General features: G+C 36.5%; 1 protein-coding gene across 1 annotated transcript in view; it reads right to left on the reverse strand.

Moving 5' to 3' along the window:
- The window catches only part of ATPCL (ATP-citrate synthase), a 67,570-nt gene that overhangs the window by 25,037 nt on the left and 14,997 nt on the right, over positions 1-27,536 (reverse strand). Inside the window, exons 2-3 of the mRNA XM_028179956.2 lie at positions 2,925-3,067; positions 893-998 (exon numbers count right to left, since the gene is read on the reverse strand). Of these exons, the coding sequence (XP_028035757.2) occupies positions 893-998; positions 2,925-2,974 (156 nt within the window). The 5' untranslated portion in view covers positions 2,975-3,067. The remainder of the gene's footprint in view (positions 1-892; positions 999-2,924; positions 3,068-27,536) is intronic.

Below are 27,536 nucleotides of genomic sequence, written 5' to 3' on the forward strand. Positions count from 1 at the left end.
ACCATTGGGTCTAAATTATGAAGAGAAACGCACTGCGAATGAACGCAGCAGGTAGTGGTGGATGAACCCTGCTCCGATGGCGGGTGGTACGATCGTGAAAAATACCTCAATGACATATCCTTAAAAATGTATAAGACCGTATTCAAGATTCCGTAGTCTAACGATACAGAAAAAAAACCTTACAGTTCCATCACGTTGGCTTTTTTTTAAGGGATTTTATGACCTGGTAGCTGAGACCTTTAAGTCATGTCTTATTTTAATTTATATATATTCATATTTTTATGAAAAATGATAAAATGGAGTGAAATGAAATGAAGATGATTAATTTGAGACATTAATCAACTGGGATGAAATATAATCTCAGTAAAATGGTGATCATTTACTAAGATTTTTTCAGTGGACTTTTTGGACGATCCCGAGAAGTTACGTCCAGCGGTTTTGTTTCATTTTCCCACATTTGTGCACTTTCACAGATATTAAACAGTTAATAAACCACCGTTATTACACATTTAAACCTGAAGAAACACTAAATAGACAAAATAAAACAAATCACACAACTTCACTCCTCGCGTTCCCGCCAAAAAGTGATCACGTTGGCATTTCTGTATATAGAACAGATCAGATCAGATCACAGTTTTGATAAAATACGTAAGGTATATTCTGTACAAGTCTTGGTTTTCATGTCGATTTATCTCACCGCTGTAACTTGCATTCTATATCGGTGGTAGTCATTACGACTAAGTCTATAAAAGCTTATTTAAATAAAATAAAAAATCTTTCAACTTTACAAAAAACTGTCAATTTTTTGTCGGAATCACGAACAAAATACTTAGCGTAAAAACGTAGATAACTTTCTTGACAAATATTTTATGTAAAATCAACGTAAGCATACCTCCTTCGAGAGCCATGGATTTTTTCCCAGCTCATCCTCCCACACAGTGCTCTGTTCGAATGTGGCGAACCTACACGGTACCAGGGCCGTACCGGAGGCTATGTGTCTGGAACGAAAACAAAAAAAAAACTAACAACAAAGCCTCGAGATACGTTGACACTTTCTTTTAATTATCTGTGTGCTTAGTGCAAGTTTTATAACGTTCTCGATAGCGTAAACGTTTGTCGCTAGCGGTGCTGTTCAAACTGCATACAAAGATTTAACTTTTACGCTATCGAGAACGTTAAAAACTCGCACGAAGCACACTGGTTAGCCCTCAGGCGCCTTGCGACACCCACGGGATGAGGTGGTGCGGTAGGACGTTTCGCGCTCTCTCTCACACTACGGCTTGCCTATAGCGTTACTTACTCGCACCTATACATAACTTTTTAGATCACCTGGCAGGTAGAAAGGCCCCACCAAAATGACCTGCCTTTTTAGGAATAGTATTTTTTTGTCTTAAAAAATATCCTATAAAAATGTCAAGTTGCCTCAAATACATTTTTTACATATTTTTGCACGCGCCTGGCAATATAAAAACCCCGACTAAATTGTCTGGCTTAATTTTTTGTTTTTTTTTTTAAACATAAAATTACAACATAATTATATTATATAAATTGCATGTTGCCTCAAACACATTATTTGAAAAAAAAAAAAAAATAAGGGTTTATTTAGCCCACTAGCCAGGTCTGTAGTTCCGAGTTGGGGTGTATCAGGAGAGGTATGGAACAAATTTTCAGCTTGCCTCAAATACCTACCCAAAAATTGGTGCCAGCTCTCGGACTAAAGAAACAGATTGCCATATTAAAAAAAAAGGAGAAAATGATGGTGTCATTCAAGACTTATAGGCATTCACATACGTTCCTAACGAAGCAAAGGACATGGGCCACTCTCCCATTAAACGAAGTTCAAGGACAGTAATGAAATTAAGTTTAAATAACAGACTATATATCCCTTTTATTATAGACAAATTAAAATCAATATTGTTCATGGGGATACAGAGATATTTAAAAAATAAGATAAGAATTTTAGGTTCTATCATATGATTTTGCTGTCAACACACTGACACTTTAACATCATCATCAGCTTAAATATTATTTATATTACTTATATTAACACTTAATTTTATGCACAACAAAATATAATAAGCAGGTCTATCGCAACGAAACACTTAATAATATCCACAATCCGCACGAGTACGAAAACGACTGATCAAATGTAAAACGTCAATAAACATTAAACAAGCGTAGTTTTTTTTGCTTAAGATCATAATTATTCAACCATGTAATAATTTATTCTACGGATTTAAAAGTATAAAAATAAGTTTTTGTTTAGATATAATATATTATATTAATTTTAAAATCCATTAACTAAATATGTTAATATATTTTGCTAGTTTTTTTGCAATATAATGTTTTTTTTTAAGAAGATTTAATGTGAATTGTATAAAATATAAATATATTTTACCTATGGCAACTCCTTCAAGATTATCAATGTAGCTTAGTCAAGCTAATTTCTTTTTATTTATGATTTTAATTATCCCACCATTAAAATATCCTTAAATTTTATAATAATTATGTAAAAATGAAATTTTTTTTTTCTATAGATATTTTAATTAATCGATGCCTCCAATGAACACTACTTTAACTCAAAATTTTGAAATTTTCATTTTTCACGCAAATCGCTTCACTATGTTAAAAGTATTACAATTAATCATTATTAATGGGGTTCAAAGCAAGGGTAAATCAGCTAGCTACACAAAAAAACCACATAAATATATCTGCAATAATAAAGATTTTATCAACTTTTTTCGTTTAAATGCTCCTCCTGTAAATCTACGAATTTGGAGTTAGCGTAGTGTTCATTGGAGGCATCGTAATGTCCTTGAGAGCACGAGTAGCAGGGCCGAAAATGGCCCATGTCCTTTGTCAAGTACGATCCCAACGCTTGGATCGGCTTAGCTCATAACGTTATCACTCAGCGAACTCCTCACCTGTTGATCAGATCCTTCCCCGTTGCCTCGTAGATAGCTTTCGACGACATTTTTAGTTTTGAAGAATTTATAAAAATAAATAAACAACCACAATAATAATTGTAACCCTTCGTCAGTTTTCACGACATATGGCCGGTCGAGATCTGTGAACAAAAGAACAGAATGACATAAGTATTTGTTTATTTAGACTAGTGGTCCCCGGTAGTCGAAAATAAAAATATATATATTTTATTGCTTAGATGGGTGGACGAGTTCACAGCCCACCTGGTGTTAAGTGGTTACTGGAGCCCATAGACATCTACAACGTAAATGCGCCACCCACCTTGAGATATAAATTCTAAGGTCTCAGTATAGTTACAACGGCTGCCCCGCCCTTCAAACCGAAACGCATTACTGCTTCACTGCAGAAATAGGCAGATTGGAAGTACCTATCCGCGCGGACTCACAAGAGGTCCTTCCACCAGTAATTACGCAAATTATAATTTTGCGGGTTTGATTTTTATTACACGATGTCGTGTTTTATTACACGATCCTTCATCGTGGAAGTCGATTGTGATCATTTGTTGAGTACGTATTTCATTAGAAAAATTGGTGGATTCGAACACCGGTGCATCGCTCAACACAAATGCACCGGACGTCTTATCCTTTAGCCCACGACGACTTGCAAACACAACACGCGACTTTGTAGGAACGTATCTACCGCGTTATAGGAGGATTATCGGTACTTAACTCACGAATGACTTCCACAATGAGGTCACGTAATAAAAACTAAAACCGCATGATTTAAAATCATCATTATTACTACATATATAGCGAAACATAATAAATCTCGAACCTAGGTGAGTGGCGACATTCACGTAGTAACGATTATGGGTCAACACCAAATTTGACTTTGATTGCAAAGCATAAAATTTCGATATTTTAAATTAGTAATAAAGTAAATAGACGAAAAAAAAAATGCATGGCATGAAACAATTTGCTTTTGAACTTTAATAAATTGACCACATACGAAACAAAATGCATCAGCATCGTATTTACACTTTCGTGACATTTTATGTTTTTCTGGGCTTGTACAAAACACCTGTAGGCTTAGTGCGAGTTTCAAAAATGGAATCGATTGACTCGCATCGAGTGTACGCTCTTCACGGTGAAACGTGCGGAGCTCTGAGTGCGAGTTACTGGATTTGCAGGACGTTTATTCATCTTGAGAAGCGATATTTTTTTTCTTTTATGTTGGTAGCACGCAAGGGTTTTTTTAAGGCGTTTAATTGAAATGCCAAGCTTTCTAACGATATTTATAATTATTCGAGTAATGGGTAATGTACCTGTGCTTAGTGCGAGTTTTTTTATTTACTCAGTCGATGTTAATGATATGTTTAATTTGTGTGAGGTTGTATCAGTGCCACCTAGTGGTAAGCTTATGAATCTCATTTTGTGGGAGAGAGAAGGTTTGTTTATGTTGCTGTCTCATGTATCGAATAGCTTTACCGAAGTGAGCCTCTCGATTATTGTATGTGCGAGTGCGAGTTGCAAATTAATGGATTTTGAGAGTATTTCTTCACTTTCAAGCAAGTTAAGTAGTCACTAAAAATTTTGCCGTGAAACCAATACAATATCAAGATTTTTTCTTTCGTTTTTAATAATAACGTTGTTTTTTAAGGTTTTATCTATTCTGATGGTTTATACACATATATTTTTTCGGTTAGAAAATTTTATAAACTTCTAGCTAGTTGTAAATACATATTAATTCTTTGCTTTTTCATTTAATTCTTATTAAATCATTGCTTTTTTTTAAAGAGTTGTTTGATGAGAGAGAGAGAGTGAGATAGAGTTGTTTTTTTTTATTGCTTAGATGGATGGACGAGCTCACAGCCCACCTGATGTTAAGTGGTTACTGGAGCCCATAGACATCTACAACGTAAATGCGCCACCTCGAGATATAAGTTCTAAGGTCTCAGTATAGTTACAACGGCTACCCCACCCTTCGAACCGAAACGCATTACTGCTTCACGGCGGAAATAGGCGGGGTGGTGGTACCTACCCGTGTGGACTCCCAAGAGGTCCTACCACCAGTGAAAGAGTATTCTTTATTGTACACAAAATGAATAAATATTGTGAAACATTCTTTCTTGGTCTTATCGCTAAGAGTGATCTCTTCCAGACAATCATTAGATGGGCAAGAATAATTTCGAAATGAATTGCACACTGTGTACCTATCTATTATAGAAATATATACACACGCGCACACTAACACACACACACGCGCGCGCAATATACATATTTACAGGTACATACGTACAGATTTATATTTATAAATTATATAGAAATTTGAACAATGTAATAATAATTTTGCTTCTTTACACATTTATAAATAAGGATGGATGCTCGTAATAATTTTAGTATATTTGGGCCACCTACTGAAGATCATCAACACTATTACCGTAAATACAATCATTTTATAAACGTTCAACGGGTAAATGATTAAACCTATGTAAAACATAATTTCTTTAATTAAAAAAAGCTGAAATAATTACCTATTCCAAGATTAATTATGTTAAGTATGTCTAAATATGTAATTACAATTAAATAAATTCTATAATAAACTTCTAATTCTAATACTTCTATTAAAGTTACTAAAAAAATATGTTTATGCTGGGCAGTTTTCGTGTATTTTAAAGGTTACGCCATTACGGCAAAGTTTGTTTACGAAATTGCACCCTTAGAATGGAAGTGGTATAACTAAAAAATTTACGATTAGTTTTATATTTCAAAACACTTATGTATTATTATTAAGAACCTACATTTTAAGTAGGTAATACGTGAAGCAAAAATGTTGTTCTCCTTTTTACGAAAATTGCGCGGACGGAGAAGTATGAAATTTCCCACACTTATAGAGAATATAGAGAAGTAGTGCAGATTGCTAATATTTTTTTTTAAATTGTGCATAAACAATAAAAAAATAAACTAAATGAATAAAAAAACCTTACACACATTACCATGTATTTGACACACACACACACATGCATTTATACTTTTTTTGTTTATTGATTTATCAATCTGTGGTCAAATTGAGAATAGATTAATATTTTTTGTCTTTAATATTATTTTTCTATAATGTAGCCTTGGCGACATGGAGCAATTATTATTATAGAAATGATGATAATAGAAAGGTGACAATAGAACTATAATAATGTTCAAACTTAAAATTTAAATAAATTATGGTCAAATTTCGACCACTGGACTACCATTAGTAGATAATAATAAAATCATTTATTGCCTTTCACACAGATTTAGATTATTACAGGCAGCCTACACGGAAACAACAAAAAAACAAAGCACTATTATATCATTTCTGGCAAGCAGCTCAACATTTGCACTTGTATATTATTAATAGGACTTTATTAAGAATATTGACAATTTATGAGGAATTTGACAAGTACGGATTAGTTATAGATATATGTAGTTACATATTGTAAATTAAATTAGTTTTATAAGTGCAATAAAAAATAATTTAAATGATAAAATGATAAAGCCATACCTTTTTCCAATGTGACGATTAGAGGGTATCCTATTATTCTTTTCTATATTATTCTATCAGCTTATAAAATTAAACAGTCTCTTTTAGTCTAGAAAAGGACAAAGTACTCTTTCTGTCTTTTTCAAATAAAATGGCATGCCTTAAAGTGTTTAAACCGAAAAACTAAAAAAATACAATTATTGTATTACAATATTGAAGTTTACCAGAAACTAAGAATTTTGGGTTGAGCCACTTTAATTCTAAAGGTACAAAATAGTATTGAACACGTGACATTACCCGAATAATTTTGAAAGTGGTCGGTTCCCATTAAAATGCTGTTAAAATGCGTTGTATTTCATTTAGACGGTCTAATGCCAAAACATCACGTGCTACCAATATACGAGAAATAATATTATTGCTGCTCTCGGTGAATAAACGCCCTGCGAAGCGAGTAGCATATCTCAACTCACACTCACAATTCTTCATTTTTCACCGTATAGAACGTAAACTCGATTTGATTTTGATTTATTCATTTACAATTGAACAACTAGGAAAAAAAGATGAAAAGACATTTTGGAGGGACCGCGAGGAGCTAAATTGTGTGAATTGTTTTATTTTGTCTATTTAATGTTTCTTAGTTAATGCGTATTTAATATTTCTTCGTGTATAAGTGTAATTTTGAGACCGTCCTGGCCTAAAGGTTAAGGCGTCCGGTGTATTCGTATCTTGCAATGCACCGGTGTTCTAATTTCAATCAATTTTTCTAATGAAATACGTACTTATTAAATGTTTACGATTGACTTTCACTGTAAAAGAATAGCATCATGTAATAAAAATCAAACCCGCAAAATTAATTTGCGTAATTACTGGTGGTAGGACGTCTTGTGAGTCCGCACGGGTAGATATCACCACCCTGCCTATTTTTGCCGTGAAGCAGTAATGCGTTTCGGTTTGAAGGGTGGGACAACCGTTGTAACTATACTGAGACCTTAGAACTAATATCTCAAGGTGGGAGGCGGCATTTGCGTTGTAGATGTCTATGGGCTCCGGTAACCACTTAAGATTAGGTGGGCCGGGAGCTCGTCCACCCATCTATGCAATAACAAAGTAACGTGGGTTTATTAACTGTTTAGTATCTGTGAAAGTGCGAAAATTTAAAAAAATTAAACAAAACCGCTGGACGTAGCTTCTCGAAGTCTTCGAAAAGGTCCACTGAAAAAAATCTCAGTATATAATCAGCATTTTGCAGAGATTATATTTTATCCCATATATCTGATCTCATTTCATTTCATTCCATGCCAATTAATTAATGCTTCAAATTAATCAAATCCATTTCACTCCATATTATCATTTTTCATAAAAAAAGATTAGGCTTTATGGCATGATACTTTTGCCTCTCTAGTTGGAAAAATAGAACTACTAAAGAAATACTCGATCGAAACGTTAAAACCCACTAATTTGTAACACGCACTCGCACAAATGTCATTCGTGGTACTCCTTTCGGTAAAATTACTCGGTTACGAGATCACAACGTTAATATGAACTCGCACTCACAAAATAACACCGGGTACGTTTGCCGCTAGGGGCGCTGTTCCAATTGCATACAAATTTGAGCAAACTGGCTCGCTAGTGAGAGCGTTACAAAACTCGCACTAAGCACACTGATCGTTGTTTATGACTGGAGTGCCATCTAGTGGCAGTGTGTAAACGTAAGCACCCCACTCACGGAGCGCGGTTTTTTTTGCAAGTATTAAAATTAATTAAAAAAAAATTAAAAATGAGTATTATTACTATAACTATCACAAAAGCAAACTTTATACCAAAAAAAGGTATTTTATTTTCGGATTTGTGAATAATTAACCGGAAAAACCTAATAAACGTTAGCACAAAGAACGAGAATTTTTTTGTAGAGTTGTGTTATAGAATACGTTAAATAATGAACTCCAGGGAAAAGAAGACTCACTATTATTTGCAACAACAATAAAAAAAATTGTGCTTTTCAGAAAGATGGTAGGTAGGCAGCGGCTTGGCTCTGTCCCTGGCATTGCTGACGTCCTTGAGCGACGGTAACCACTCACCATCAGGTTGGCCGTACGGTCGTCTGCCTACAAAGGCAAAAAAAAAACACGCGGCAGTGTGAACAGCATCAATAATATGCTGTCGTCTCTGTTTTACTAAAAAGCGAAACATCCGTTTTCCTTCCGTCATTATAGTTTAATGTTTTTCAACGCCAGGTAAGGCACGATAGATTCCCGCACCAGTGTTTTAGCAGGACGCGTACAGCAAAAAACATTATAAGTTTGTTTTTAATAAAACAATTAACTACTTTTCGATTTGATATCATGTTTACAATTATCATAATAATTTCAGGTTTTTCGCATAATTCAAAGAGTTCTCAACCGTAAATGAACATTTGAGTCGACTATTATCAAAGCCGGCAATGTGACTTTTCGACAATTATTGGTAAATCAGAAAAACGAATTATTGACTTTGTATTCCATTGGCAGTCACAAAACTCTTCTGAACGACATCTTAGATAAATAACAGGTTAAGTATTAACCTTTATTTAATGCAGGTTTTGAACCGTATTATTTGAAGGAGACGATTATATTCTAATCAATCTGTATTGACATATCAATAACATTTTTTTGTCCAAATGCACAGATTGCCACCTTTGATAATAAACGACTCATTATAAAACAAAAAAAAAGGGAGTCCATCACGAAGAAAAGTTTGGAAGCTTGTAGTATACATTTAATAGATAATACATTTATTTTATGACAACTCAACATAGGTCATTGACACGACATCTAAAATCCAACCACCTTAAGAATCACAATTCCAAATTTAAAAAATAATCCATTTTTTGTAACGCCACAATTGTAATGAAATATTGAAATAGAATTTTTTTTTTTTCGTTTTTAATATGTACATAAATTTAGTGTATGCGCTTGATTTAAAAGAGATTAAAAAAGTACTTTATCCTTTTCTAGATTAAAAAGAGATTGTTTAATTTTACAAACCGTTATAAAATACATCGTACCTTTAGAATTGAAGTGTCGTAACCCAAAATCCTTGTTTTTATGAAACGCCAAAAATGTAATTCAAGAATTGTAATTTTTTAGTTTTTCGATTTGAATACTTTGAAGTACCTACAGTAAGAGAACGTTCGCGCTTTCTGAAGTAAAAGAGACTTTATTTTTATAAGCTGATAGAATATTTGTTCATAAATCGTTCAAAGTATAAAACACACTTTCATAAAGTTTTTAGTTATGGGCACTACAATTCTAAAGATTTGACATGTAATAAGTAGGTATAATTATATATTACTTTTTAGTGCAAAAACATTAAGAACAAAGTATAGGTACACATATTTTAACACACCATACAAACACGAAAATACATAAGCGGCTATAACACGAATTCGCGAAATAGTACTATGTAATAAATAATACAAATGAAAAAAAATGAATAAGAACGTGTCGCGCGAATCTCGTCGACGCGCGGCCAAAGCGGAGAGACGCGCTCTGATTGGTCGAGAGAAGTGGTGTGGCATCGGACGATGAAATCACACGAGAGTCGAACACGCTTCGCTCGTACGGCGTTCGAATTTTGAAACAGAGTTCAGTGAAATTACACACTTTTGGAATGTCAAAAAAAAAATCGCGCGAAAATTTCACTAGCTTCACTTTGAATATTTCTTATTTCTATAGGTACAGCGAAGTAAATATATTTTTTAACTACTTTGGCCAAGGATCTCGTTCCCAGAGACATCAGCCAATGAATATCTACACCGACTTTGGCACATGAGATCGAAGGCTCACTAGTATTGTACAGTTGTCCCACTATATAAAACTGATAGGCAAGCTTTTTTTCCTACTTATTCTAGTAACCTCGAGGGATTATTCCATATTCACCCAACTAGTAGGTGAGCTCACGGGGCACAAACCGGAGTGTTGCTAACACTGGCCCTAGCAAGAGCAGTGCTTCGCAGAATCTACCACCGGATCGGAAACGCGACCCACTGAGAAGGTCCGGCGAGAAACTCAGTGGGCTGTGTCTATGGGTTAATTACTCGTCGAGCCCTTCGTCACAAGCAACGGGATCGCCTCGCGTGAATGGGCCCTACATACATTTTTTTAGCACTCAGATAAAGGAGGAAAGCTAAAAAATGCATCCCCAAAGGAGGATTAACATCTTAAGGGTAGCTAATTCGTGCTGCCAGCAAATTGGAATCGCGACCCACCCACTAAGACTGAGAAACTCGTCAGGCTAAGTATACTATAGTGCAAAGTGCCTTAGCACAAGTAATTTATTAAGATTTATTATCTTTACGGTAGATTTGTTTTTAATTAACAGTTGTGCTAACACATCTCTGTTGACTTAAGTGTATGAATGCACTCACACGGCTAATGTTAGGATATCGTCACGTTATGGAAGGTCGAGGTAAGGAGAATTTAGTGAGTTTCTTACCGGATCTTCTCAGTGAGTCGCGATTCAGATCTGGTAGTAGATTCGGCAAAGAGCTGCTTACCTTTTAGGACGCTTAAAGAAAAGCGGCTCTAAATAAAATAACAAAATATTTATTTCATGTATAAATGTACAATGCTTTTCGTTAAAGGGGCGGGTATCATGGCCTCCTAGATTTCGTCAGTCGCGCATGCGCGTGACGTAACCAAATGTTTCACCACATTAGGGCTAGTGTCAGTAAATTCGTCAGATTAGAAACCCGTGAGCTCACCTCCTGACTTATAGCGTATGTAGGAAAAAAAAATAAGGTGTCCACTTGTGAGCTGCAATATACACCTTAAAAATCCACCAAACTATAGTAGCGTAGCAAATAGTGTGATATGTACCTTATGTAACGGATATACACGGAGTTAGTCTGGCGAGTTGAGCGACTAAATATAATAAATTTTGACATTAACATTGACATTACTCACCTGCTACAACGGTACTACCCTATAATATACGCATTAATCAGAAAAAGTTTTTATTTAAATATATTTATTTTAGACCGGTATATGAATATATTAACTCTACTTTCGGAGACTTATAATGGAGAATACTAATTAGGACTTTTTACTCGGATTACTGACTAGACGGATTTGAAAAAGATAAATGAAGAATACTAGAGTTGGCGTTTTTTGCCTCGAAATATAAAACTAGATACGAAAATGTAAAACTTAAGATTTGGCTGTATGGCGTAGTTCAATTCGTTCGCCGTCGGTAAATAAATAACAAAATTCACAATGTGTGACAATTGAAATTGAGTTTAACTCTATAAACATTAATGATTAATTTCGACAAACAATTGTCGTATTGTGTACTCTTGCGATGTTGATACAGTTGTCGCCTATAAACTGTTGGCTTCTCGTCTAATTCATAACTAGCTTCGCTCGCGACTTCGTCCGCAACAGAATGCAATTTTATATCAAAACATAAAAACCATAAAGCCTTCGTCAAACAGAACGCGTACTTAGCGCCGCGTACTTAACGTCGCGCTCTTCAAATTGACTAGATGAGTCTAACGCTTGACGCAACGCGTTCGCCAAATCATAAGTGCCTTTCGATAGCGGTGTGAAAATTTAAAAGTATTAAGAAATCGGGTGATTCAGTTGTGGCATTGTATAAGCATGGGTATTTTCTAACTATTTATATCATTTTTTCGGGCATTATCTAGTATTTTAATACACATTCATTCGGGCGCTAAAATTAAATTTGTAAAAAATTACAACGCCTGACGTCAAAGCGTCCTAACGCCGCGACAGATCGCTGCGTACTTATAGCGTTGGGGCTCTGTTTGACGGTATGTTACCATAGTAGTACAACACATCTCGGCGTCATAGCGCGGCGTCACTTTAGCGCTCTGACGCGCGCTATTTACGCGTTCTGTTTGACGAAGGCTTTAGATGATTCAGAGAGTAAAGTAAGATCAGTTGGAATTACGCTTATTACGCCAAAAATGTTTAATGTCCAAATTTCAGAGACGGGTAAACGTAAAAACAGATTTCCTTTGAAAATGAGTTTAATTTTTATTTTTACTGCTTAGATGTGTGGACGAGCTCATAGTCCACTTGTGTTAAGTGGTTACTGGAGCCCATAGACATCTACAACGGCTCAGTATAGGTACAACGGCTGTCCCACCCTTCAAACCGAAACGCATTACTGCTTCACGGCAGAAATAAGCAGGGTGGTGGTACATACCCGCGCGGAATCATAAGAGATCTTACCACCAGTAAGATCGCCAATCGGCATTAGAAAAACTTCTTTTTTTTTATTGCTTACATGGGTGGACGAGCCCACAGCCCACCTGGTGTTAAGTGGTTACTGGAGCCCATAGACATCTACAACGTAAATGCGCCACCCACCTCGAGATATAAGTTCTAAGGTCTCAGTATAGTTACAACCACGGAATAGATAAATAAGGTTGGAAAGGCCTTTGCTCTAATTTTGTATTAGAACCAGTGTTGCCGCTTCATCCCCACTATTTTAATTTCTACACATACACATACTGTGATTACAAGTATTTCGCACACAACAAAAACACCCACACATAAATCTCAGGACAGATATTCGTTCGCAAACTAGCACAAAACACCCGTAGGCATACACACTCACACACGCAAAAAGGCAATAAAAATGTTCATACACGCTAGTGCTTGATAAAATCGATATTCTTTATCGATAAATTATCTGATGAATGAATGGAGAAAATGAAACATGAAATAAATATTGAAAAAAAAACTATTTTACTTTTACTAATTACAAATAGTCACTGTCGCTGGAATAAAACGTATTTGTTAAGCAGTTGGCGCTTGCTATTAATTGCGAATGAATTTTTCAAAACTAAGTGTATTCTGATTTTTTTTATGGTAAAATCATTTTCAGTAAAATGTTTAGAGCAAATAGTACTCGTCTTTATCTCCAGTTTCCTCTACCTGTCACGTCAATCCATTGTTCCCTGGCGTTAGGTTCTTTAGGAAACCTAAAATTTTTAATTTACTGCATAAGTCAAATAGCATTTTACTTAGATTTTAATACGTCTTAGACAATATAGTAAATACCCGTAAATGAGAGGTCTACATGTCCCTTTATATTATACCTTCACTTTAATTCAATGATAATAATTCAATAATACATATTTATTTTACTCAAAATACGTCTCACTAAGAATATAATAGGTATCATTAATTAAATATAAAATAATGCAAAAATTATCCATGTCAAATGTAAATATAGTCGAGAATTCTGTCGATGATTTTATTTCACCACATGATCACCTCACTATCGACAAACTGCACCACGGCCAATCAGGGCAAAGGCCGAAATTTCAAAGATTGAAGTGTAGAGAACGCAATGCATGTAGTACATTGGAAGCTGACTTGGTCATTGCGTTCATTGGGCGAGTACACATCGCGCAATGTATGCTATTTATAACTTGCTGCAATAATATTGTTAATGTTTGGAATTTCATAATGCTCAGTATATTTTTATGTTTTAGACAAATAATATTGTAATTAAATGGTAATTTCGACTTACCGATCGAAATATATACCTCCTCGCTCTATACTTGAGGTCTGATTTTTTGTTTTACAAGTTATAATTGCACAACACGGCACTATAAAGCGGAGATCTGTTCGCCAAAGTAGTCCGAAGCGCACTAAACGCGGTGAATGAAAGAATCGGTCGAGTTAAGTTTGTACAATCATAACTGTGGCACGCTTGCCCCGCCTACATTTCCATTCCAACCTTATTTATCTATTCCGTGGTTACAACGGCTACCCCACCCTTCGAACCGAAATGCATTACTGCTTCACGGCGGAATTAGGTGGGGTGGTGGTACCTACCCGCGCGGGCTTACAAGAGGTCCTACCACCATTAATTTATAATTTTGCGGGTTTGATTTTTATAACACGATATTATTTCTTCACCGTGGAAGTAAATCGTGAACATTTGTTAAGTACGTATTTCATTAGAAAAATTGGCACCCGCCTGCGGGATTCGAAAACCGATGCATCGCTAGATACGAATGCACTAGACGTCTTATCCACGTCGACTTCATAATTAAATAATAAGGAAATTACGAGTAATTACGAAAACTAGATTTTCTGCGGGTTTTTTATTACGACACATACCGTAATTCCTTCATCGTAGCAGTAATTCTAGAACAATCCCCCAAGATAGAATTTCATTAGAAAAAAAAAACTGATAATTCATTACAAACAATAACATTATCCAATAGGTCTCGTAATGTAATCATCGTATACGCTTTATTCGCATAACAAAACGCAATCGTTATTATGAATTGACAATTAATTTTAATCTCACCGTAAACATATTTATAATGTTGCATGTATTGATAATTATAAAAGCGTATGAATGATAAGCGAATAGGGTACGAGCTACAGAATTTTCTTAGAAAATATAAAGTGGAACTTCCGTCAGAAATGTCCTCTGAATGAGACTTACGGAGAAGACTCTGTGGTTGGCTGAGAAACTGGCATTGAATAGACGATGTAGCCCATTGAATTTCTCACCGGATCTTCTCAGTGGGTCACGATTCCGATCCGGTGGTAGATTCTGCGAAGCACTCACTGCTCTTGCTAGGGCTAGTGTAAGCAAATTCTCTCAGGTTGAGCTCGTGAGCTCACCTACCCGTCCAGGCCTTAGCCTTAGTGAATAGGTAGGGGAAATAAAGGAATGTGTGCTGCTGCTACGGTGGTAATAAAAAAAAGCAAGAATGCTTTTACGAGGTTAGAACAAGAAACATAGGTTAACCATTGTCAAGGACTTTTTGGCGGGAACGCGAGGAGCGAAGTTGTGTGATTTGTTTTATTTTGTCTATTTAGTGTTTCTTCAGGTTTAAATGTGTAATAACGGTGGTTTATTAGCTGTTCAATATCTGTGAAAGTGCACAAATGTGGAAAAATGAAACAAAGCCGCTGGACGTGACTTGTCGGGATCCTCCGAAAAGTCCATTGAAAAATCTTATTAAATGACCACCACTTTACTGAGATTATTATATTTTATCCCATATCATCTCATCTCATTTCATTTCATTTCACTCCATAATTCATTTTTCATAAAAATGAGAATATAAATTAAAATAAGACATGACTTAAAGGTCTCAGTTACCAGGTCATAAAAATACTTAAAAAAACCATTCTCGAAAAACTCATGCGATCGGATACGCAGAGTAGAAGATAAGAGGAGTAACACAAAGGCAAAAGAGCTGAAGCCTCTGACTCATCATCATCACAGTCGGTTACTCTTAGCAGTGCAGTTGCGGTCATGTGCAATCCTTGTTTATTAAAGCCTTGACAGCTGTTCTTAATAGTTCGCTAACTGAGGCCCAAGCCTCAGTTAGCGAACTATTAAGAACTATTATTTAAGGAGTGCGTGCTCCAAAGCACGCACTCCTTAAATGGGGTTTTGTAATGATTTTCACTTGATCATTCCAGCGTATGGGGCTTCGTCCACGATGTCTTTTACCGTTGACCCTACCCTGAACAACAAGTTTCTCGATATACTCTGCTGGCCGTCGCGACAGGTGTCCGAAATATCGGAGAATCTTGCATTGCGCTTCAAATACTATAGTCCCATAATCCCATGCCTTTGCTGTTTGAAGTGCGAATATGAAGTCAAATATATGGGCGGAGGTTGTGTTGGGCACGGGAGAGTATCGCAGAAACCAACTCTTTGTTTTAAGAGGATCGCGTTCGTAGTCTAATCATTAAGACGTCCGGTGTAGCCTCTATACGAGTGATGCGTCTATCTATTACTGGTGGTAGGACCTCTTGTGAGTCCGGACGTGTAGGTACCACCGCCTTGCCTATTTCTGCCGTGAAGCAGTAATGCGTTTCGGTTTGAAGGGTGGGGCAGCCGTTGTAACTATACTGAGACCTTAGAACTTACATCTCAAGGTGGGTGGCGCATTTACGTTGTAGATGTCTATGGGCTCCAGTAATCACTTAACATCAGGTGGGCTGTTAGCTCGTCCACCCATCTAAGCAATAAAAAATAAATAAATAAAATCTAGACGTTAAAATATAAAAAGGACCGGCACCAAAATTCCTCCATCGGTACGACCCCGAGACGTAACCAAACATAACATAACAACAAACATAACGAAATTTGAATCTGGAAAATTAATTACGCAACAAGAACGACATGAGGTCATTTGGGGGTTAAAATACAACTACGTACCTATGTATAACCTTAAGCTTCGTCACGTAAAAAGTATACGCGCTATTTTAAACTTTACTAGCTTTTGCCCGCGACTCCGTCCGCGTGGAATAGTTACTTTGGCGTAACGTTAAATTTTACGCCCACTTCATTTACGTAAAAAGTGAAAATATTTTTGAATTATAGAATGTTAAGGAGCTATTTAAACCCCTATTTTGAAACATTCTTTATTGGTGCTCCACTTGTATTGGCCTTTCCGTGATGTTATATACCCTATAGCCTTCCTCGATAAATGGGCTGTCTAACACTGAAAGATTTTTTCAAATCGGACCAGTAGTTCCTGAGGTTACCGCGTTCAAACAAACAAACTCTACAGCTTTATAATATTAAGTATAGATTTACCGATTTAAAAGATTAAAAAATACTCTGGCAACAAAAACTTTATTTTGGGATTTATTACTGATGTCTGCCTACCTTCAGACACAGGATTGGCTCCTCGATTTCTCTCTTACAGTGGAACTATGATATGAAAGCTGTATAGCATCAGGATGATTGATGTAAAGCTTGTTACAATGCAATTAACTAATCTCAAATCACGGTTCTTTCGAATAATCTAAGCAATATCTTATCGACAAATGTAAATACGAATGTAATTAATTGAGCACAATAAAATAATACAAAAGAGAACGATTATCGTTAACTAAAACACTGATTTCTATCAAATTGATTTGAATCGATTAGTTTTGTAAACTGATTTTTTTTTTTTTTAGAAATAGTTAAGAGCTCTGAACCAAAGGAGTGTTTGTTTGATTTTCGCGTATCGTTTTTTGTTTTTTAGAGGTTGTCAAGGACCAAAGGAGTATTTTCTTTCTTTTTGCATGTCGTAGGCGTAATTATAACTACTCTTACGGTAAAATCTCGTGTTTTTATTGTTATTATTAGTTTAGTCATTGTCTTTATTAGTATTGTCATTATTAGTCATGTCATTGCGTTTCTTGTTATCAATGATGACGAAAACTGTAGAGTATTCCGAAACTTCGGAAATAATCTAATGAACATAAAAAAAAATCGGGAGATTGAATATAAATTAAATAAAAACTACAGCGGCAGGGGAAGGTCCCCTAAGTGAGTGTAAGTAAAGTTCAACACTACATGACGCTCACGACCACTCTGTCAAGAGTGACCCGATTGAGAAGAAGAAAACTATTTACCAACATTTTTATAGCCACATATGACGTCACACTTAATAAGCAAACGGTTCCACATAGTGCCGTTTCAATTTAGCATTCAAATCGCCCGGATTAAGCACATACGTGTCTAGAACAAATAGTTCTAAGACTCGAATGGCGAATCCTTTCAATACGATACTAACTGAGCCCGTTGAGAACGTAAATTCAAGATCAACAGAAGAAAAAACATATAATTTTACAGAATGAAAAAGAAAATTAAGATATCATCAATGTAACTAATTCAACATGAATTATTAATAACTAAATGACAATAGGTCATGTCTTGATTAACAGAACATAAATAAAATAAGATTTAAGAATATCTGCGTCTTGGGACGCCCGACAAAAGTGATAAATTAAGCCAATCTAAGTTGAATCGTTTAATATTGAAATTGTTCAACTGGAGAAAAGCTTACGATATTACTTAAATTTTATGTATACTTAGTCTGGCCGTAAATACTGTTACAATTAAAAATAAACAAAATATTACATTTGAATTTGGAATCTGTCATTTTTATATGATTGCTCATTGAGTTTTCTCATTTTGGCGCCAATACATTGTACAATATTTTGTGATATTAAAATGGAGTGGGGTGATAAAGAGAACCGAATCGCTGTAATTGCATTACACAAAGTAGTTATGGAGCCAAATGCAATTTTTAAAACTCTCCATACGCTTGGTATTAGTAAAATGTTTGTGTACCGGACTATTAATAGGTGCAATGAGACCTCCTGTTTGTGACAGAAAAAGATCTGGCCGTCCCCGTAGTGTTCGTACGAAAAAGGTGGTCAAAGGAGTAAGGGAAAGAATTTGAAGAAATCCTGTTCGAAAGCAAAAGATTTTATCTCCGGAGATGAAGATAGCACCTAGAACCATGTCGCGTATTTTAAAAGATGACTTAGAACTTGTAGCCTATAATAGACGTACTGGTCATTTCTTAACTGATAATTTAAAAGAGAATAGGGTGGTAAAATCGAAACCACTACTGAAGCGGTACGCAAAGGGAGGTCATAAATTTTTTTTGTTTACGGATCAGAATTTTTTTTATAATTGAGCAACATTTTAACAAACAAAATGACCGTATTTATGCTCAAAGCTCTAAGGAAGCTTCCCAATTAGTCGACAGAGTGCAACGTGGGCACTATCCGACTTCAGTGATGGTTTGGTGGGGTATTAGCTATGAAGGAGTGACTGAGCCATACTTTTGTGAAAAAGGTATCAAAACATGGGCACAAATGTATCAAGATACCATTCTTGAGAAGGTAGTGAAGTCCCTTAACAACACCATGTTCAATAATCAAGAATGGTCCTTCCAGCAAGAACCGGGCTCAGGTCATAAAGCTCGGACTGGCCGTCGTCTAGTCCCGATCTTAATCCGCTGGATTATGATTTATGGTCAGTTTTAGAGAGTATGGCTTGCTCTAAACGCCATGATAATTTGGAGTCCCTAAGACAATCCGTACGATTGGTAGTGAAAAATTTTCTCATGGAAAGAGTGCTTCTATTGATAACTGGCCTCAACGTTTAAAGGACTGTATTGCAGCCAATGGAGACCACTTCGAATAAGCTTTTTATACTTTAAATTGTTTTATATTTATGTATTAAACTAACACACTGTAAAAGTAATAAATGTTATTTCCAATAGAATTTTTTAAATTTTTTATTGTAACAGTATTTATGGCCAGACTAAGTATATAAGTCGTCGTGGCCTAAAGGATAAGGCGTCCGGTGTATTCGTATCCAGCGATACAACGGCGTGTGAATCCTGCAGGCGGGTACTAATTTTTCTAATGAAATACGTACTAACAAATATTCACGATTGACTTTCAAAATCGGTTCACCCAGAATAAATACTTACAAATTAACACTCGCATTGAGAGAGAATCCCTCTGTTCTTTAGTCCTGTAGGTATAAATATCCAACTCTGACCCGCTTTTTTCGACCGAAAATCCAACAACCATTCAATATTTAATCGGTAAACAAACTCCGCGTTGCTTGTTGTGAATTTACATAGAATTACGTCCGGACCGTCCGTCGTGGGGTCAAATTCTTGCACCCGACGACAACTCTGCGCGATATTAATGAAAATTCTATAACGTCAAAACCGAATATTGTACGTAGAAACAGCAAGGCAAATAAAGACCCTTTTAATTAGACATGTGTGGTCTCTAGTTTTCTGAGCGGACTTCGAGAAGTTTCTGAATTCGATTGGCTTTTAAAGTGAAACTTCTTTAGGCGCGTTGAGTGTAAAATTTAACTCGCATCAGATACGTTACGGCTAGAGAGAATACGATAACTATACGTTTTTTTTTTATTGCTTAGATGGGTAGACGAGCACACAGCCCACCTGGTGTTAAGTGGTTACTGGAGCCTATAGACATCTACAACGTAAATGCGCCACCCATATTGAGATATAAGTTCTAAGGTTTCAAGTATAGTTACAACGGCTGCCCTACCCTTCAAACCTAAACGCATTACTGCTTCACGGCAGAAATAGGCAGAGTGGTGGTATATACCCGCGCGGACTCACAAGAGATCTTACAACCAGTAAAGATCCTACCACTAGTAAAAAATGATGGTAGGAAAAACGTCTGCGACTGCTAGTCGAAGACGTAATATATCGTCAATGTGAAGTCAGAGTATGACGTCACTTCGTGATGTCATAATGACAGTTTTCTTTTTTAATACGCTTTTATTAGCTTCATACGTATGTTATTACGTAACGGAATCTTTGAACATGATTTTGACCCCCTTCAAAACGTCGGATTAACTCGAAATTTGGCATACTTATTAAGGACTGTTGACAATTCAATATTTTAAGCAGTTTGATCCGTTAGCCTTAATAGGATAATCAAGATTAGCGATTGTCTGCCGATCACCTATTTCCCGAATATGTCACCGACTGATTCAGATGAAATTTTTGAACCATTGTAAAAAAAATTGGATAAATTGAAATTCAACTAAAAAATTAAAAATAAATAATAGTTTAAAAAAAATAAAAATAAACGCTTTTATAGAAAAACCAACTAAAAATAGAAAAAAGAAATTAATAAAAAAGCGGGTGCGTGGTATCAATAGTTATATTTTATGAACAGATATGAGTAGAAGGGTTATTTTGATAATATCCTGAAAAGCACCTTACGCTTTTTTTTTGCAATAAAATCATTTTTTCTTACACTCTTTTTAATTCAAATTTATTGTTGGATTTTGTATGAGAGTGTAGTTTTTACTTTTTTTTTTTCAAACTATTATTTATTTTATTGGCTTTATACGCCAATGAATATCCGGCCGAACTGACAGTGAGTGGTTGACGGTAACCATCAACCATAGACAGAAATGCGAGGGGCACAGACCAAGCTGCGTCCTACGAATCGCAAAAAGAATCAAATCATAAAAAAGAGAAGGCATTGATATTGACTGATGATGACCTTCTCAATAACATTATCGTATAGTCAGCTAATCACTCTGAGAGTAAAAAAGGGAATTTAAATTCCGATCTTTGATACTCGTGTCTTTATTTATTGCCTTATCGGACGAGCGTCCTTTTTCTTTTATTGCTTAGATGGGTGGATGAGGTCACAGCCCACCTAATATTAAGTGGTTATCGGAGCCCATAGACATCTACAACGTAAATGCGCCACCCATCTTGAGATATAAGTTCTAAGGTCTCAAGTATAGTTACAACGGCTGCCCCGCCCTTCAAACCGAAACGCGTTACTGCTTCACGGCAGAAATAGGCAGGGTGGTGATACATACCCGCGCGGACTCACAAGAGATCCTACCACCAGTAAAAATCAAATAAATCATTCGTAGTAGAATACAATAGTGCCGATTAGGAGGCCACTGAATTTGGAACGTTAAAATACGTAATTAATACTACTGCCGCGATTCGAATCTCGCTTCTGTTACAATCATTATTTCTTTGTAATTAAAGGTGCCTTTTATTTAGTACTAGCTGACCCGGTAGACTTCGTAGTGCTTCAATCGATAAATAAAAGACCTAAACCTTTGTATAAAATAAACTTAAAACAAACAAAAGAAATCCGTCCGACGGGGGACACATCAAAGGAAAAACAAAATTGTTATTCTTATTTAATTCCGAGCATTTTTATATTTATCTACCTTTTAAATCTTCTCTGGACTTCCACAAATAACTCAAGACCAAAATTAGCCAAATCGATCCAGCCGTTCTCGAGTTTTAGCGAGACTAACGAACAGCAATTATTTTTTATATATATAGATAGATATATATAATTATAAAGAGGAAAGATTTGTTTGTTTGTTTGTTTCGAATAGGCTCCGAAACTACTGGACCGATTTGAAAAATTCTTTTGCCATTAGAAGCCGACATTGTCCCTGATGAACATAGGCTACTTTTTTTTATATTTTTTTTTATTTTTATTTTTTGGTTTCATGTGTGTTTTAATGTTTCCGAAGCGAAGCGAGGGCGGGTCGCTAGTAGATAGATAAGACTAGCGGCCCGCTCCGGCTCCGCTCGGTACTTTAAATAGAATAACACTTATTGCGGCATAACTATAATAGTTCGATATAAATGCTGTCGCGACACTTTTAATAATGTGTTCTACAAAGTCGTAGTACATTATTCTATTCTATCATCAATAGTTTTCGCAGGGCACGCGAAGTAATATTTTAGGTATTTTTTATTACTCCTTGGGTTTATTGGAGTTTTAGTAAGGATCCCTATTTTAAAAAAAAAGGATTATAGCGTATGTCACTCGAGAATAGTGTAGCTTCCAAACAGTGAAAGAATTTTTCAAATCGGTTCAATAGATTCGGAGCCTATTCAATATAAACAAACAAACAAAACTTTCCTCTTTATAATATTAGTATAGAAGTATAGATAAAGATACGCATCAACAGTTCGATGTTTCTTATTGAACTTCAATTAAGTTTAATCCATTCAAATAGCTGAATTAGTTTTTTTTGTTATGATATTTTTCCCAAAATTTAAACTTTAAATGGCTATCCCGTAAAGTTGCAAGCATTAGGTTAAACCAAATTGCCATTCACTCCACGACATTGTTTCCAAGGTTTCGAATACAATAAGTTAAGGTGGTATACGTCATAATTTTATGGGATTTCATGACCTGGTAACTAAGACCTTTAAGGTCATGTCTTATTTTAATTTATATTCTTATTTTTATGAAAACTGATAATATAGAGTGAAATGATTATTGAGATGATTCATTTGAGACATTAATCAACTGGGATGAAATTAAATGAAATGATATTGGATGAAATATAATCTCAGTAAGATGGTGGTCATTTACTGAGATTTTTAAGTGGACTTTTTGGAGGATCCCAAGAAGTTACGTCCAGCGGCTTTGTTTCATTGTCCCACATTTGTCCACTTTCACAGATACTAAATAGTTAATAAGCCACCTTAACCTGAAGAAACACTGACTAGACAAAAGAAAACAAATCACATAACTTCACTCTTCGCGTTCCCTCCAAAAAGTCCTATACGTCATAATTTGTATAATATGCGAACTACTGTCTTAATCTGTATTGTGTATTCGGACACGATGACAACAAAAAAAACAAAAACAAAAAAGGCGCGAAATTGACTTGCCAAAAGTACATGAAAAAACTATTGAATATACGAAGAGTGAGAGGCCATTGAATTTTGAACGTTAATATAATTGAATACAGTTTAACTATATTTTCTTGCGAATCACAATTATTGTCATCTTAAAGCTTTCAAGTTACGAAGAGTGTGCGCGTTTCGTCTCAACAAATATCCGTATTACTTGTGTTCAGCAATGATCACAGCGAATCTCACATTCAAGAATGTCCTTGAATGACCGCGAAAACTATTTAACCCATAGACACAGTCCACGAAGTTTCTCGACGGATCTTCTCAGTGCGCTGCGATTCCGACACTCGATTGCTAGGGCTAATGTTAGCAAGTTCTTTGAGTCTGAGGGCCGTACAGTGGATCATTAGTAAAGGTGAAATCAGAATAGCCCTCAGCGGCTAATGGCTAATGGTCCACAAAAAACAAGCGAAGACTGCAACATTCGAAGCTTTATCCGTTGTAGTTTTAAATGTATTTTTTTGTACTTTTTGCCGTCTAATTCATACGACGATGGCTTTAAGTTAAACAATGAACTTCGATCCTCAAGTGTGAATTAGTATTCACGTGAACGTATGTACTTTCTATCAGTTCGACAAAACGAAATCACGACGATATTAAACCCAAAAACTATCAATTCAAAATCTACTTTCGCATGTAAATTAATAAAATGCTATAATAACACAAGTCATTGAACTCGATCTAAAGGTGAATTTATAGAAGAAAAAACGGGTTATCATAGAAAGTATTTGATTTGCGAAAAAAAAAAATACACACTTACATTTAGTCAATAACTCGGTCCTCGATTGAAGATAATCCAAAATAATATTTAAATAAAACAAAAATCAAATTAAAGACACGCGCGCAATCACTCGCGTAATCAGATGGATATTCGCTATACGTTTTGATTGAATCCGTCCACTCTGGTCGGCTGCCGGCGGGCGACTGTTTGAAATACACTTGAAGTCGTCCGGCCAATCACGGATTCAAACGACCCAGCAAAATTTACCTTTTAAATGATAAAAAAAACATACATAACTCTATGGGTTATCATTGCGCACGCGAGTTCCGTGTGAAGTTTGATAGTTGACACGTTTTTGTATGTGTATCACACACAGCATCAGAGTGCACGAAAATTATCGTGGGTCGCTCAAGCTATCCTTGGGTGATGTTATATTGGATGCCGAATTTGATTAAATATGTGGCGTTTAAGAAACCTTTTTATGATGCGTAAGCCGGAACGCACGAGAGTCTGTGACACGGGACCTTTTTACCGCCAAAAAATTTAAATCGTAAAATAATTTATAATGTGTTTAATAACCAATATAATATAATAACTTAGAATTGTTTATGCCGCTTCAAGAGGTTACAAAGTTTACTGGTGGTAGGACCTCTTGTGAGTCCGCGCGGGTAGGTACCATCACCCTGCCTATTTCTGCCGTGAAGCAGTAATGCGTTTCGGTTTGAAGGGTGGGACAGCCGTTGTAACTATGCTGTGATCTTAGAACTTATATCTCAAGGTGGGTGGCGCATTTACGTTGTTGATGTCTATGGGCTACAGTAACCACTTAACACCAGATGGGCTGTGAGCTCTTCCACCCATAAAAGCAATAAAAAAAAAAGCAAAATAAAAAAATACCAAGCGACAATCAAATTGAACCCCAACAAATACAATTTGAAAATATTTCGTAACAATGTTAACTGAGAGTGTCTATTAGGTAACTCCATTAGTTAATGTAAATAGAAATTTTATTGCATAACACGTTTATTGCTTGGTAAAATATTTTAGTGCGATTCGCGTCGAAATAAACTATTATACATTGAATTTTGACTGACTCGGTGGTGCCGTAGTTAGCGCCTGTTCACTGTTCCGCCAAGGGTCGTGGATTCGATTCCCACATCGACCAAACATTTTTACAGTACTTACAGTTCTTCTTCTTCTTCTCAGTCGTGTCACTCTTGACAGAGTGGTCGTGATCGTCATGTAGTGTTGGAAGGGGCAGACTTGATGCGTCTCACGATGTCGCGCCATCTCTCCCTGCTCGAGGCCATTCTACTGCACTCATTTAGGGGACCTCCCACTGCAGTTTTAATTTGGTCGGTCCACCGCATTGGTGGCCTCCCGCGCGGTCTTGTACCATCAACGCTTCCCTTTACAACGAGGCGTTCTATGGACCGGCCATCTCGTCGCGAAACGTGTCCGAAGAAATTCACCATTCGAGACTGTACTATACCAAATAGACGCTGCTTGATGCCGAGTTCCTGAAGTATCGAGACATTTGTACGAAAGTCGGTCCACGAAACTCCAAGCATTCTTCTCCAGCACCACATTTCCAGAGCGTCTATTTTCTTCCTTTCCACGTCTCGCACGGTCCACGTCTCAGCAGCGTATAGAAATATGGAGAATATTAGTGTTCTAACGAGCCTGATCTTTGTGGTTTTGGTTATGTTTCTATTTCTCCATACTTTCCTCAGCCCGTCCATCGCCGACCTCGTGACAGCCATGCGCCTTCTGATTTCGTCCATGCATCCGCCATTATTTGAGATTAACGCCCCAAGGTATATGTAGGACTGGACCACGTCGCAACCCGCTATTTGAGCCACGTCCGGCGAGTTATTCATAGCGCGATCGACAATCATCACCTTGGTCTTACTGCGGTTAATCTTTAATCCAAACTCAAGGCTCACACGTTCCATCCTCGACAGTAACTCCCCCAAGTATTGCGCATCAGTTGCAAACAAAGTGGTATCATCCGCGTATCGCAAGTTTGCAATCCTATACCCCCCAATTGCTACACCATCTGTCCAGTTCTCCAAAGTGATGCGCATTATGATCTCTGTGTACGCATTGAATAAGAGCGGCGATACAATGCAACCTTGGCGAACCCCAGCACTTGGATGGAAGTTATCAGAGAGAACGTCATCCGCGCGCACCGAGGCCGTACCATTCTCATATAAGCGTCTCAGTAGGTGCACAAGATGCTTCGGTGTCCCCAGATCCAGTAAGGTCTTCCACAAAACAGGCCATTTCACCGAGTCAAACGCTTTGGAGAAGTCAACTAAACAAATGTATGTCGGCCTGTTGAATTCTCTTGCTTTCTCAATTATCTGACGTACGATGAAAATTTGTTCCCGAGTGCCTTTCCCCCTCACGAAACCGGCCTGTTCCGGAGCAATCTCTTTGGACAGATAGGTTTTTAATCGCTCATTCAGAATATGTAACATAGTTTTGCTAGAATGTGATGTAAGAGCAATTAGACGATAGTTGTTACATTTCTTCGTAGAGCCCTTTTTATGCAAGGGAGTAAACACGGTATGTGTCCATTCCGACGGCCAAACTCCCGTCTGCCATACCCTGTTGCATATCTTATGAAATATGTGGTCACCGCGTTCTCCTAAGGCTTTTATTGTTTCAATAGGAATTGCATCTCTACCAGTCGCTTTCCTGTTTTTGAGGTGTTTTATAGCAGCCCTAACCTCAGACAGGAGAATGCTTGGCTCCAAGTCAGTAAAACTACAGTAAAAGACAGACTTTACAGTAAAAGAGTAATAAATTTTTTCTCTATATTTGTGTTTTTATTATCTATGTACATGCGTATATATTATATTTTTTTACATGCTTCTTTAGTATGTTTGTACGTTGCTCTTCAATCCAATACGAAAACTGAATTGGGACGATGTCTACGCATAGCACATACGGTATAAAACACAGAGAGAACCGAAGTCCCTCCACAGATGCAGAGGTTCTAAACGTTCCGTGATACCGGAGCTTTTTATTTTTTATTGCTTAGATGAGTGGACGACCTCAGAGCCCACCTGGTGTTAAGTGGTTACTGTAGCCCATAGACATCTATGACGTAAATGCGCCACCCACCTTGAGATATAGGTTCTAAGGTCTCAGTATAGTTACAACGGCTGCCCCACCCTAAAAACCGAAACGCATTACTGCTTCACGGCAGAAATAGGCAGGGTGGTGGTACCTACCCGCGCGGACTCACAAAAGTCACAAAATTATAATTTTGCGGGTTTCATTTTTATTACACGATGTTATTCCTTCACCGTGGAAGTCAATCGTGAACGT

The sequence above is a fragment of the Bombyx mandarina genome, chromosome 24, assembly GCF_030267445.1.
Source record: "Bombyx mandarina strain Sakado chromosome 24, ASM3026744v2".
Lineage (NCBI taxonomy): Eukaryota > Metazoa > Arthropoda > Insecta > Lepidoptera > Bombycidae > Bombyx > Bombyx mandarina.